The 14,649-nt window shown below is 34.4% G+C and overlaps 1 protein-coding gene and 1 pseudogene across 1 annotated transcript in view; one reads left to right on the top strand and one right to left on the bottom strand.

The window, feature by feature from the left end:
• Positions 1 to 14,649, bottom strand: part of UTP6 (UTP6, small subunit processome component) — a 24,649-nt gene that overhangs the window by 7,174 nt on the left and 2,826 nt on the right. The window contains exons 3-14 of the mRNA XM_006924980.3: positions 12,926 to 12,967; positions 12,602 to 12,694; positions 11,903 to 11,950; positions 11,411 to 11,474; positions 9,883 to 10,001; positions 6,867 to 6,944; positions 5,805 to 5,886; positions 5,236 to 5,317; positions 4,187 to 4,371; positions 3,572 to 3,651; positions 3,148 to 3,225; positions 693 to 872 (exon numbers count right to left, since the gene is read on the bottom strand). Of these exons, the coding sequence (XP_006925042.1) occupies positions 693 to 872; positions 3,148 to 3,225; positions 3,572 to 3,651; positions 4,187 to 4,371; positions 5,236 to 5,317; positions 5,805 to 5,886; positions 6,867 to 6,944; positions 9,883 to 10,001; positions 11,411 to 11,474; positions 11,903 to 11,950; positions 12,602 to 12,694; positions 12,926 to 12,967 (1,131 nt within the window). The remainder of the gene's footprint in view (positions 1 to 692; positions 873 to 3,147; positions 3,226 to 3,571; positions 3,652 to 4,186; positions 4,372 to 5,235; positions 5,318 to 5,804; positions 5,887 to 6,866; positions 6,945 to 9,882; positions 10,002 to 11,410; positions 11,475 to 11,902; positions 11,951 to 12,601; positions 12,695 to 12,925; positions 12,968 to 14,649) is intronic.
• Positions 7,488 to 7,606, top strand: LOC112473265 (annotated as a pseudogene).

Here is a 14,649-nt window from a genome sequence, read left to right as displayed (position 1 = left end):
ATGGCATGCCAGAATTCAGATAGCCTTCTGACCAATTCACCCACAGTAATACGCTCCTGTTAATTCTAGTTCCCTTCTGCTGGGGAATGCTGCCTGTAGTTATCATCATCAATTATCTGTTAATTAATTAATAGCCTATAGAGCTATACTCAGACCCACAGCTACCCCAGATATGTCTCTGCTCTCTAGGACCCAAAAGTACTAATTAATCTAGGTTGAACCACCTGATCTCATGTCTCAGAAGTCCACACAAATGAGCAGTAAAATAATTAAATTTTTTTTCCCACTTTAACTCCTGGAATACTTTTTTTTTTACTAATATAAAAGATTCACTGCAAAGGTTTAAGGTTTAGTCTTTTAAACTTTAGGGTTTAGAAATATGTATGTGTTTTAAAATCAGGCTTAAAGTCAGGTTTGGAAGCAAGTGATAATATTTTATTACTGTTTCTCACCTGTAAGATATCTAGATGGAACATAAAATTTATAACTTATATAATATAATCAATTTCAAATAAAGAATTAGAAATAAGACATTAAATGGAAGTAAATTCCTACTCTTGAACCCTGGACCATCACCATAAGTACACATTAGGGCCCACTATCATCACACAAGTACATTCCAAATGAGCTTTTGGCTGAAGTCTTAAAAGGTTTGCCAAAAGAATGAAATATAAAAGACCCAACTGACAGACCTGGGGTTTTAGGTGCACAAAGGCTTCTTCAAAAAGCATGGCTATGTCAGGGCTCTTTGAGTCAATCAGCACTTGCAGCTTCATCTGCCACATCATCACGGAGTCTCTAAACAATTCAGTCCCGGCTACTGCCACCTGCAGAGCTTCCTTAAAGAAGTCATGATGCAGCAACAACTCAATCTAGATAAGACAAAGGATCACTGGAATGTTAACTACTGAAAGCTAAATGATCTATGTAATAGAGGACAAATAAAGACCTCATATGAGGCAGTAATTTCAACAGCCTTTCCACTAAGCTTTTTTACCATAGCTGCCAAACAGGCACAAAGTGGAATTTCTCCTCCATTCCCTGCTCCTACTCGCAAGGGCTATCCAAAAACAAAACAAAACATCAACCAGGGAAGAGGTGAAAAGTAGAAGGCCTACATTATTTAGATTGGAAGTTTTAAATAAAATAGTTCATTATAATAAAACTCACACTCACCAAACAATGTAAAAAAATCAGTAAAGATAAAACCAGTATTTGTGGGGTGATAAGGAAATAAGTTAGTTCATTCAAACAGTTAGGCACACTATAAACTGATATAATTTTCCTGAAATATAATTTGATACTATGTAACGAGAAATAAAAAGTGTTCATATCTTAAACTTGGGAATTTTATTTTAACAACTATGACCCAGCAAATAAATCAACAGAAGGAATTTTATTTGTTCAAAATGCCTATATCCACTTCACTTTAACACAAGGGGAAAAAAACCTAAAACGAATTCAATTTTATAAAACTGTGAAAAAGCAAATAAATGGCAGTATACAATCTGTTCATTTAGCAAACATTTTTATTTCACACTATCTATGTTAGATTCAATAATGAGAAAATAGGTACATTCACTACTAAAGAGCCTCCAATATGCTATTGGGAGGACAAAGCAGGAGCACCCAACAGGGTCTATGACAGTGATGAGAAAGGACTCCCAGAAAGGAATCACCATTTATGCTAAGACTTGAGGAAGAACATGCACTAGTCAGGTGAAAGCAGAAATCCACAGGAAAAGAGAAAGCTCTCCCAAACAGCATGCGCAAGAGGCTCAAGATGAGCAAGAGCTTGGATACGAAAGGAAATTCAAGTTCACAATGGCTAGAGTAAAATGAAGAGCTGGCAGGTTAGGCTAGAAATACAGGCAGGGGCCAAATACATGAGACTGAGCAGCTTTATCCAAAGGACAATGGAAAGCCCCAGAATAACCTCATAATTAATTTTAAAAGATCATTCTGTGGAGAATAATGTGAAGAAAGGATGGATGTAGAAATCAGCAAAGCTTTTTAAGTTTAGAGGCAATATGTTGAGGAACTCTCATTAAAGGCAAAGTCACCAAATGAGTGATGAGGTGGCCTAGTTAGGAAGGGGAGCATGAGAGATTTGGAGAGCAGAGGATGTTTGCAAAAGCCAGAGTGGCTAGTGGCAAGATAAATAATGGAAAGAGCAGGACTACCAAGGCAATACTCAAAGCAAAGCCCATCTAGATGTATGTATAGGGTGTAAGTGTCCTATTGACATTCAATAACTTAAATGGGGGCAGCTGAACTCATTCAGACATGAGATTTTTGCCTGATAGATGCCATAGCACAAGAAGGGTACCTCATTAGTCATATGATACAATAGGCTAGTATACAGTATATGCATTATACAAGTATATATAAATGCATTTTTAAATGTTAGATAAAAACAGAATATGAAATAGCAAAACATTAATAGTAATTATATATAAATCACATGATGATATGAATCAGGAGTTATACAAAATAAAGGCACCGACAAATATAAAGATTTCTGCCTATGAAGGTATTTAAATACCTTCGTGTAATGCTCTCGACAACTCTGAGTTGGCAAAAACAAGGATCGCTATTACTATTTTAAAATCAAGCAAACTCTGAAAGGTTAAACGATTTGCCCAAGTCATCTAGCTATTAAATGGCAAAATCCAATCTAGAACTGTGTACTTCCCCCACCCCCAGCACATTACTCTGGTCTCTAAAATAATCTTTATCCACCCCAAGAGGTAAGGATGGGTTAATACGCCTCTATGAGAGCTTCTAAAACACAGGGAATACATTTGATTTATTTTTATTATACCAGTGGTTAATCTGGGCCCGGCATTTAGATTGAAAGTTCAGGAAAAGAACGTTCAGTAAAAGATGGATGGGGGAACAAACAAAATAAACCCAAACTGTGATTCTTTGAGTGTTTTCCACTAAATATTATTCCTCCTTTTACTGGTACAGAGTTCATTTTTGACATACGCCAAATACTGAGAGCCAAATGTAAATACTTTCTACATTTGCTATACCAAACTTACAAATGGGTTGTCACATAACTTTATATATATTAAAACACATGATGCCAGCACAAACCAACGAGAATTAAGTTCATGGCAGTGAATGTGTTCAAGTACTTACCCACTGCTTGTATTGGAATTCTGGTAGAAGTCTGAGTTCATGTGCCTTCCTGAATGCAACCATGGTTCTTTCCAGCCTCTGAAATCAGAAAAATCCCTCAGCTTGTTACTAAGATCCCAACAAAGGTCTTTGGCCTGACAGGATCAAAAGCAGTTTTGCACATTTCTAAGTGTTGAGAGAAGGGACTGAGGTTGTTTTCCTTATGGTTAGATGAACTGGACAGCTGCACCAAGTACAGCCCAGTAAGACAGCACCTCCAAACCTGGTGGCCAGTATAAGAGCAAATAAAACTCAGACTTTCCAAACAACAGGTCATTCACAAGGAGAAAGAGCAATTAAGCATCAAGTTGTTGGAAGGTATCCCAGGCGCCAAGAGACAGTCACTTTCTAGTCAGCCACTATAACCATGTAACAAAGTCCTTACCTTCTCCCTGAGGGAATGACTATTTGTCTTCTTAGTAAACCTTTCCAAGCAAAAGTTAATGTAACACTTCCACATGGCCTCTGAAAAAAAGAATACATTGATCAGATCAGCAATTCTCTTAGTGTAACGATCATCATATATCTTTTCTTTGAAGGAAAAATTCCTCTGAAGAAGAGCTTAAACCAACCTGGGTAAAAAGAAAAAAAGCTACTCTGATTACAGCCAATCGAACATTTCCAATAGTGGAGAAAAACAAATGAATAATGACATAAATATAAAAATTAAAAACCTTACCCATGTTATATATCCCCTCTACCTTAATACTCTAGTATTACAAAATTTAAAAATAAATCTATATCAAAAGATAAAGCATTATAGTTAATTCTGAATTATCACTTCCAAATAAATGAATGTAAATACCACTGCAATTGAGGAAGGTCATAAAAGCTCCATCTTTTATCTCTAGAGAAAGAACAAGTTGGAAAGCCAGGTACACTGTAAACTACCACAGAGAGATTCCTGAAATTGATTCTGATCATAAGAATGGGAACTTCAGTTTCATATTCATGACTGCTATTACTTCTGTATACCACACCTCAGTTTGGTGAAGTTTACCTGTAGGGAGAGTCTTTACTGCTTCTTCATATACAGCACAGCACCGCTCCTCCTTCCGGCCCACCTCCACTGCTTTGGCTTGTTTCGTGGCAGGTTGCTCTTCTCCTGGCTGCGAATGGATCTCTAATTCTCGTCGTGCCACATAATCCCAAGTGAGAGGGTCATCTGTGTGCAAAGTTTGAAGGCTGAAAGATAACAGTTTATTGGTATCAACCTCATGACACAAGACTAACTTAGAATACCAAACAGAAAGACAGTTCCCTATGCTCTAAAAATGTACCCAGGATACCCCTGCAACAATTCCAGTACCATGAGAGTCATTTCCCACTAGGCTCTTCAGATATCTTCACACTCACTGTATAAATTTTGTTAATGAATCAGAGTTGTCACACATTTATTAGGTTTCAAAATATTTCAGACATTATTCACAAATGTTAATTTTCAAGTTAGCTCTCAAAGTCAAATCAGCAGGTATGTGTGATGACAGAACTTTCCTTAAGCCCTAGAGAACCTTATTCTATAATACAGGCAAAGATAAAGCACAACCTAACCCTCTACCAAAACCCTGAAGATATCCGAAGAGCAAACTAGTCCAAGTTCTATTTTAATTCCTGTGAATGTAAGCAGTGCTACCTAAGAGTGAAGTGCCCACAAGGTAGGTGGCAAAATCATTCTCAAACCATATAATGACATTAAAGAATAAAATCACTTGCAGCATTCAACTATAATCATTCATGAGTACAACTCTCATTTTATGGACAAAAAACATGGCAGAAAAGCCGGAATATAAATTTTTATTTAAGCTGTAAGATTTACATGTTATTGCATAAAAAGAAACTATTCCTCAAGGGAAGCTAATAAGTAAATCAAACAATTTCTCCAAGAATATGTTTTTGTATTTGATTTACTATGATATAATGATCTTAAAACTTAGCTTTCTTCCAAGAATTTATTGTGGTATCTTCTTTCCTACTTTCTAAATATCCACCCTCAAACCCTTACCACAAGATCAGAAACAAACATATTCACTTTTCTCCTATTTTACTTACTCATCATAAATTTCTCTTTGCAGATCTTTGGCAAAGTCGAATAGCTGTGCAATTGAAAGCAATGACACATGAAATTCTGCACCTAAAATTTAAAAAGTTGGGGAAGGGGTAAGACTCTAAAGTATTGCTTTACTCTAAAAGTACCACCACCTTCTTGATATACTGTAGTTTATTTTTTTTTAATTGAAAAATAGGACAAAACAGAGAAAAAAACACCCACTGTCCCATTATACAAGCAAAACCATTAATAATATTTGGGGGTACTCATAAGTACTTCTAATTTTTATTCTAAACTTCTTAAGGGCATAAAAGAATGCATTAAATCATCTATTTCTTTTCCACTCCCCACATGAATTAAGTACTCAATAAAAATGTACTGAAATGTTCAAGTACATCCTAAGGAGCAATAAGTCTCTTCTGAAAGTAATAGGACGTTATTACCACCATCGGGGTTTTATACACATTCTAACAGAATTTCTTATGGAAATTTTCAAAATTAACAGGTCTTCCTTATTATAAATAGGTTATTTCACTTTTCCACTATAAATAAATTTTCAAAAGATACCTACCTTTAATTATGCTTACAGAATTTTTGTAGATGATCCGTGCCAATTCGCCTGTAAGGATTTCTTCAGGACAATCAAGATTCCCCTAAAGAGTGTTATATTAAACATAACTGGTAACACCAGTAAGTAGATCCTAGACTACCTATGTCATATGACCTCTGGCAAATCTTGTCTCTCTCTGGGCCAGTTCCCTCACTTACACAACTTGCAGCTTGAGTAAGACCACTGATCTTCAAACTGTGGTCTCTCAAGCCCCTGGAGTGGTAGCAAGATCACATGGTTTAAGGCCTTGCTCCTCTTTTAGACCAGAATAGGTCAAGTTTTACATGCCCTGTTTACTCTTCTGTGTAAAGCTTTTACTTAAACAGAAAAATCAGAGCTAGAAACCACAATAACAGATGATAACAAAGTACATTTTTCAGCTCTAACATTCTAAAATTTCTCTGTAAAATTATTCTGTCATGTAAAAAATTAACATAAAAAAGAAGCTAGGAACCACACATTTCACAACCTTTCTTGAGCTCCCTCAACCCATTAATATATTATTTAACAAAATCATAAGTACTAAAGAATAGCATTTGGCCGTTCCATGAGTAATAATTTTGAGGGCCATGTCAATAATCCAAAAGTCTATTTTTAAAGCACAAAATTCCACTTTTATTACTAAGCCCATTTAATTAAGTCAAACTCTCGACTCATCTTAAATTTTCAAAATATAACACTGAATTGGAAAGAAAAATACATTCCAAAGATTTTTCTCTTACTCTTAAGCAGGCTCAATACCTCTATACGTTTTGTTTTTTTTTTAAATCTTAAAACAACAGAACTTTACTGAAGGGATAAATAAATAAATAGTATTTTTTTTTCTTTTTTCAGGCCAATGCCAGTGTTTTTATTTTTGTTATTTTTTTTAATTTTATTTTTTTTTTAATTGAAGAAATGATTTAAATTTTTTTTCCCCGTCTACCTCCCCCTCTCTCTCCCCTTACTTTCTGGTAACCACTAGTCCATTGTCCATGAAACCTCTATACATTTTTAACAAGAGATAACACATTAGGATCTTACCATATCCATGTTGGCTTTTTCAAATTCTTGCTTTTCCTTCCTCGATTTCTCAGCATGCATCAGCTCCATCCTAAAGTACTACAGAGGGAAATAATAAATTGAAAATTTTTAGAGATGACTTTTTAAGTTAGAAATACATAAGATGCCATTTTTTACCCATAAATATCAGATCTGGGAAAGTTTGGGGGAATAGTACATGTGTTATAAAACTAGCTAACACCGACAAGGAGGTAGGTCTCTGCGCATGTAACAGTTCTGTATTCTGACTTCAGTGGTGCTTGCACAAATCTATGCATGTGAAAAAAATGACAGAACTATATGTACATTATGCCAACGTCAATTTCCTGGCTTTAATATTATGCTATAACTTTATAAAATGTAACCATCAGGGCAAACTGAGTAAATGGTACATAGGACCTCTCCATATTATCTTTGTAACTTCCAAGGTATCTGTAATTATTTTGAAATAAAAATCAAGGGTAAATATGTAACATCAAGCTATATTAACAGAAATTAATGAACAATTAACATGTACTGTAAAGTTGGGCTTATCCAGAATTTTTAATACTTTGAATTCTATTTCAAAATATTAAAATGACAAGTTTAAAAACAATGCTTAGAGTCTACGGCCATGCTACCCTGAACAAGCCCAATCCCGTCTGATCTCAGAAGCTAAGCAAGGTCGGGCCTGGTTAGTATTTGGATGGGAGACCACCTAGGAAGACCAGGTGCTGTAGGCATAAAAAATAAAAAAATAAAGGATTGTAAGCTTACAGGGTCCTTGCAATCTGGGAGGTCAACCAAAGGTTGCCTCGCCTAAAAAATTAAAAATAGATAAATAAATAAAAACAATGCTATACCCTTTAAACCAGGAATTGATTCTAGGAATCTATCATAAGGAAATAATCCTAAATACCTAAAAGATTCATACATAAAGATGTTAAGAGCAATTACTGGAAACAATCTAAAAGTGAAATAGGTTATAAAAGAAGTATATTGCTGATGTAGTCATAAAATAGTTACGATAATTTTATAATGGTGCATCACAATTCTAATGTTATTCTACCTGGTTTTTAAAGCTGGCTACAAAATTTTACATATAACACAAGTATATCTTCCGCCATGTGAAAAATGTGCACAGAAGAAAAAATGCACCAGATCGTTAATAGCATGTCCTGAATTAGTCAAACATTTTTCCTTCCATGCTTCTGCTTTTTATTTTTTCTCCAAGATTTTCTACACATACACTATTACTTTTATAAAAACCATTTTTTATAATGTGGCTATTAGAACAGCTAAATATACATCGGAAGTTCTCAAAATGTGACTTGGAGATACCTGGGGGGGTCCTGACACGCTTTCGGAGGGTCTGCAAGGTCAAAATTATTTTCATAACAACATTAACATGTTATCTGCCTTTTCACTCTTATTATATCAAAAGTTAAAGATTTTCCAGAGGCTATATTAATGGGCACTATCACCCATAATGAATGCAAAAGCAGATCTGAGAATCTACCTGTCCGCTATGATAAAATCAGATATTCAAGTAATTAGCAAAAATGTATAATGCCATTCTTCTCTTTAAATTTTGTTTTAAAAGAGTAATTTTCATTTAAAAATAAGTAATTTATTTAGCATGTAAATAAGTTTGTTTTTAAATGATTATTTTTTATATTTCTTGGTTTTAATTTTCAATAAAATAAGAACTGATAGATATAACCCATATAAACAAAAGATCTTTGAGTTCCTCAGTAATTTAAGATTGCAAAAAAATCCTAAGACCAAAAACTTTAAACGCCACCAATATAGAGCAATATATACTACTGCAGAACTATACTCATGATGCATTAGATAAAAATACAGAACACAAGATTATGTGGTAGAATCCCACTTTTCAGAAACAAAACCTGTTTTAAATATCTGTAATATGCATAAAAGTATGTGCAATGAGTACTTTTTCTGTCACTTTGTCATTAAACTATTTTCTCTGAACTATTTATAACAAATTCTAATTACTTTTGTTAAGAATAAGCAATAAATCTATTTCCATTTTGGAAAATACAAGTATGGGTATTTATGAAAGCCTCCAAAAAAAACATATAAATAACAACACCACACAATAACCCTCTAAACAGCAGAGAGGATTGATTCTTACAATAGTTTCTCAATAAAAATAAATAAAGGCAGCAAAGAAATATCTAACAGAAATATGACTACAATATAAAACATCATTAAATTATGAAACCAAAACTACGGTTGAGACAGCTACAAAACCATTTAGCATGAAGACCCGTATCTTTTTCCCCCCTCAGCATACAAGGATTAATATTCATTTGAAGACTAAACAACAGTTTCTCCCTTACTCTGACAAATATCTCAGAAAAGGGTGTAGCTTCCAATAATACACTATTTCCAGTATTTGTTTGTTTTAATCAAAACAATGGCCATCATTGCTCTAGTGCACCCCTCTAAGAGGGAGTAAGGAAGTATCCATCTCAAGAATAAGAGACAAAAAGAATGGGAAGTGGAAAAAAGGAGAAGAGAAGACAAAAGCGGGGAATAGAGGAGGAAAAAGGAAAGAAGGGGGAGAGAAAGGGGGAGGGAAGAAAGGAAAATAAGGAAGGAAGGTAGGATGGAAGGCCAAGAAAAAAATAACAGAGGTATATCAAGATGGCTGAACCCTGGTCTCCCAACTAAAAACAGGTAAGGTCCAATTCCCTATCCTTCCCAACCATAATGGGCAGGTCAGAGTTTTATCAGTCTCTCACTACAAACCTGGAAGATGTACAAGGTCAAAGTCCATTACTGGCGAAGAAATATCCTCCTGGTCCCCTTTCCCCAGCAGCTCCCCTACATATCCTTAGCCTCCATAAAGTGAAGGCATTTTTAAATTAATAAAGAATGTACATCTCCAGAGGACCTAACTGAGACATCACTCTCTCATCTTATGTGCACGTACACTCCCTTTTTTTTCTTCTTCTAAAGGGACGATTTTATTTTTATTTTACACACTCACTTCTTGATAAAGTTTTGGGCACTGTGGATGAAAGCGCAGAGCTCGAAGAAACAGTTGTCTTGCGCTTTCTGAAGACAAGCGATCTTCCATTTCCCATTTGGCTGCCATAATCCACAAAGCTATAAATGAAAAATATCAGGCTTCATTTCAATAAATAAATCAAGTTAGACAAAAAAAGACCATTGTTTCAATTTTAATAGTCAAAGAATTTTTTTTCAGTCCTACCAAAAATGGAAGGGGATGGAAAGGGGAATTTCTAATAGTTATCTGTATTGTTGCTTTATCTAAAATTACAAAAGTATTCTAAAGCAAATAGGTAAATATTAACATCTAAGGGTACTTATGTGCCTATTACTGTATTTCATCACACCTAAGGTCAACATCACTTTAAGACACAGAAAAATTTTAAGTGTTAAAATGCTGGGAAAAAATTATGCATCTTAGAATCAACAAAATAAAATTATTTTGTTCTTTTCTCTATTTAAAATAGTTCATATATATTTTTTTAATGGCTCATAATTTTAGCACCACACTCTAACCAACTGAGCTAACCAGCCACTCAATGGCTCATAATTCTAAAATAAATTTTTTATCATATCTGTTGGTAATAAAGGCTTAAAAAAAAAAAAAAAAAAAAACTTCTGCTCTTCTACATGGGAAATTAACCTTGAGTTAGCATTCTATTTCCCTAGAAACTTAATAAAGGTCTGTTACCAGGCAAGACTGCTTTTGGTAAAAATGACCTATGGTTGTTAACCACATTTATACTAGGAGGGCCACTGCTTCAGGCTTTCTTGAGCCTGTGACTCCTGAAATTGAGTACAGTCCTTTCTAGTATTCCTGGAAGCTATGCCCATACATGGATCTTCTAAGCCAGACTGGCTCTTATACCCACTCATGTGGTATCATCCCCTCACACCTGAACTGCCACTAGCCTCTGAACTGCTAAGAGTACTCTAGTTTAGAAATACACCTAATCCTGTCCTCCCATATTCTTCTGAATAAACTGGTACCAAATGTAGACTATTTAAGTCTAATGTAGTATAAAATGTCTGGTTGAGCCTAATACTTGATAATAGGCACCGGAGTACCTTCCCTGCAAAATAACGTACCATTCATACAATGTTCACAAGAGAAGTCTTTCTCTTACAAAACACAAGTATCTACCCTATGCCAGTCACTCTTTTAAAATCTGTATCAGTATTTCCCCTTTAAGTTTTTGAAATCCCCTAAATATGACTGCCTCTAAAAAAAATGTCCCTCAAAGGACCAAACAGTTTCTTTTACCAACAACTAAAAAAAAACACATAGTTCTTCTGGCCTATAAGTATAATACCTTACACAGTAACTCGTATACGATACAGAAGGATAACTAAGAGGTAGATATTTAGGAACCAAAACCGCTAAGGCCAAGTGCCTAAGCTCAAGTTTTCAAAATAACCTTTTAGGTTTATCAAGCAAAATAAATTCCAAAATAGCCTGAGTCTACATAAAAGGTAAAAAAGAACTAACAAGGATTTCACCATACCTGGCTTGTTTGAATGAATGGCCAACATGGCAGAGAATACCTTACTAAGTTGAGCTTTGGTAGCCTGTAAAAGAGGAAGAAAAATTCTATTTCCTCCACAGGGAAATCATTGTTATTAATCTAAGTAATCTGTACTGTACCCTTACCAACTGGAAAATCCAATGGGCAAGAATTGCTATTGCTAGGGACAAATAAACAAATACAGACGCACTCATAGTTTTCTTCTATCTAAACCACTCTACACAAAAATTCTAAATACCAAAAAAAAAATTCAACTTTAATAAACAAATACACATAAAGATCATTTTCTTTTCAACTAACTTAAAAGACAGTTAGTCATTCGGATATGCAAATGCTGTTATACTGAAGTTCAGCTTTCTTGTGTTCTTTTCCCATTTGTTAACCCTACACCTTTGGAGAAAACATGAAGTTCAATAAGCCAACTAACCAATAGAAGAAAGGAGAGCAAGACACGGCTGCCCAAATACTCACCCATTTCTTACAAAAGACTACATAGGATAGCCAAAGTTGAACGTCATCCTGCAAGAAAAGTAGTGTAGTAAGCTGCCTGAATTTGAACTTTATACATAATACACCTTTGAAACAGGTAGATTTCGGAAATGCCAATGTGTTACAAAATCCCTCAGCCTATTAGGCTGTCCCCCATCAAGGCCTGAGATCTCTTAACCATGATAAGCTGTTCCACCACTCCTACCTATCATGCTCTAAGACAAAATCTGTTGCCTATCCAATTTGTTCAATGTAGTTTTAAAATGGTCTTAGTCAAGGATAGCAACCCACAATTTGTCATTTCCAGGAATCCAAACTACTTCCCATATAATATGTCCCAGTCTCAGAGCTGAAATTGAAGAAAATCAAGTTACTGAGGTACTGCTCATACTCTAACCATTTATCTTTCACCTCCAAGTCTTCAGTGTATTTTACTTAGAGATATACCAAATTCTAGTTCTTTTTATCTTTAATTATGTTTCAAAACTACTCTTTTCAGCACCATCCTCACAGAATGAGATAAATTTTCTTACTAGTTTGTTAAATGGTTTCAAGTTATGATACTATCCTGAGAATAAGTATTGAGATACTTAAGATAAGACTAGAGAACAATATATTTGAATATCCAAATCATAACACGTATACTACGTATCTTCAGTTAAGGATGCTCTGATCACTTACTTTCCACTTTGCTGAAGCACGTCGGAAGACACCTTGTACCCGATGTACAATAGAATTCTCAATCTCATCCTTCTTAAATGAATACCCAATGCGCTAAAAAGAAACATAAAAAAGCAAAACCTCGGTTTAATCATATTTATCCAAAGCAGCATTCCCACTCGATCATTAAACAGTACTGACAGAGAAAGCAAATTGTTACAAATATCCATTATCAGCACCCCACAATTTATCAATGCCAACTGTTTCCCAAACCCAAGTTCTAGCTACAGAGCCATACCATTTAATTTTACATTTTTTACAACTTTCAGAAAATTATCTACTTACAGTTCTTCTTCTCTGGATCAGCTCCAAAAGATTAATTTCATACTATGGAAGAAAACATACAAAAAAAGAGGAAACAAAAAAAATGATAACATTTTAAATATATAAGAAATGCATTAAGTATAAAATAAATAAAAATCAAGAACATAAAACAATAATTTGTTCTCAAAAAGCATAATTTACAGTGAATGTCTAGTAGTCACTGAATTCACCTTACATCTGCAAAACTCACAAATACATACATTAGCAAGCATGTAAACATAAGTACAAAAAAGCATGTTATTAAATTCATAAGACTTATAAGATGTATATCAATCTAACTTTCTAATCCACAATAGTGTATTCAAACTTTTAGTAAATTACCATACAAAAATTTTAGCTGATGCGCAAGCAAATAAAGCAAACAAGCTTGTTACTAGCTGAAACAGGGTGCCTAATTGGCTCTCCCTTCCCATGCCTCTGAAGAACCACTTAGAACCTCTAAGGCTCTCTAAAAATCACTACCACACAATTCCTCTGTAAGTTTCAGCTTAGTTCCTTAGAGATAGAAAGCTCAGGACCTCACAAGATTGCATGTGTCGTTTTAAAACTTTTATGGAATATTTCAAGCACACAGAACACACATGCAGCTAGCAACCACATAGCTATGTCAAAGCCTATGTTTATTTGCTTCACATCTTTTTTAGAAAGAAAACATCTGAAATAAAAGTGAAGCAAACTATGTGCCATATCTGATTCCACTCTTCTCCCTCTCCAGAGGAAGTAACTATCTTGACTTTACCATTTTCAAGCACAACTTTGAACTTTATCATAATGCTGTCTTGACTGCTTTTAAACTTTATATAAATGGTATCATATTGTACCCATTGCTCCATATATTTACTCAACATTATGACTATAGATATATCCCTGTTGACACATGAAATTCAAGTCCATTTATTTTAACTGCTATATAGTATTTCATTATATGAATGTACAATTTACCTACCCTTTTTCCTGCTGATGAATACTTGTTTCCACTTCTTTTATTACAAAAAGCTGCAATTAATATTCTTGTACATATCTTCTTGTGAACATACACAAGAACTTCCTCAGGGTGTATACCAACTTCTACCACTAATATGTAAGCTCCTCAAGGTAATGATTTTTGTTTAATTTATTGTTGTACCCTATCGGATTGCATCAATGCCATATACACAGCAAGTACTCAATATTTACTGTATGACTGAATCAATGAAATTGCTAGGTCATAGAGTATCCATATTTTCAACTTTATGGGATATTATCAAATTGCTCTCCCAAGTGATTATACCAATTTTATACTGACAATGTCGGTCTTTAAAACATTTGCTAATATGATGAATATAAAGTAGTTTTGCGCCCTGGTTTGAATCTATGTTTACCTGATTGCTAATGAGGCCAACCTAACATCTTTTCATAAGTAGACCAACAAATGATGTTTCCCCTTTGTGAACTGCATGTTCACATTTTTCCAGTTGTTTTCATTTCCTTTCCAGTTGTCATTTTCTTCTTGGTTTATAGTTCTTTATATAATCTACATCCTAATTATACGTGTTCCAAATATTTTCTCCCATTTTGTGGCTTGTCTTTCTTTTAATATTATTCATGGTATCTTGTCTGTACAGAAATTTTTACTTTTAACATGGTCAGACCAATCTTCTCTTCATGGTTTGTACTTTCACAGTCTCATCTATTTTAAGAAATCT

Source organism: Pteropus alecto, unplaced genomic scaffold, assembly GCF_000325575.1.
Source record: "Pteropus alecto unplaced genomic scaffold, ASM32557v1 scaffold98, whole genome shotgun sequence".
NCBI classification, from domain to species: Eukaryota; Metazoa; Chordata; class Mammalia; order Chiroptera; family Pteropodidae; genus Pteropus; species Pteropus alecto.
The sequence above is the reverse complement of the archived record's forward strand: the minus strand, read 5'-3'. Positions and strand labels throughout refer to the sequence as shown.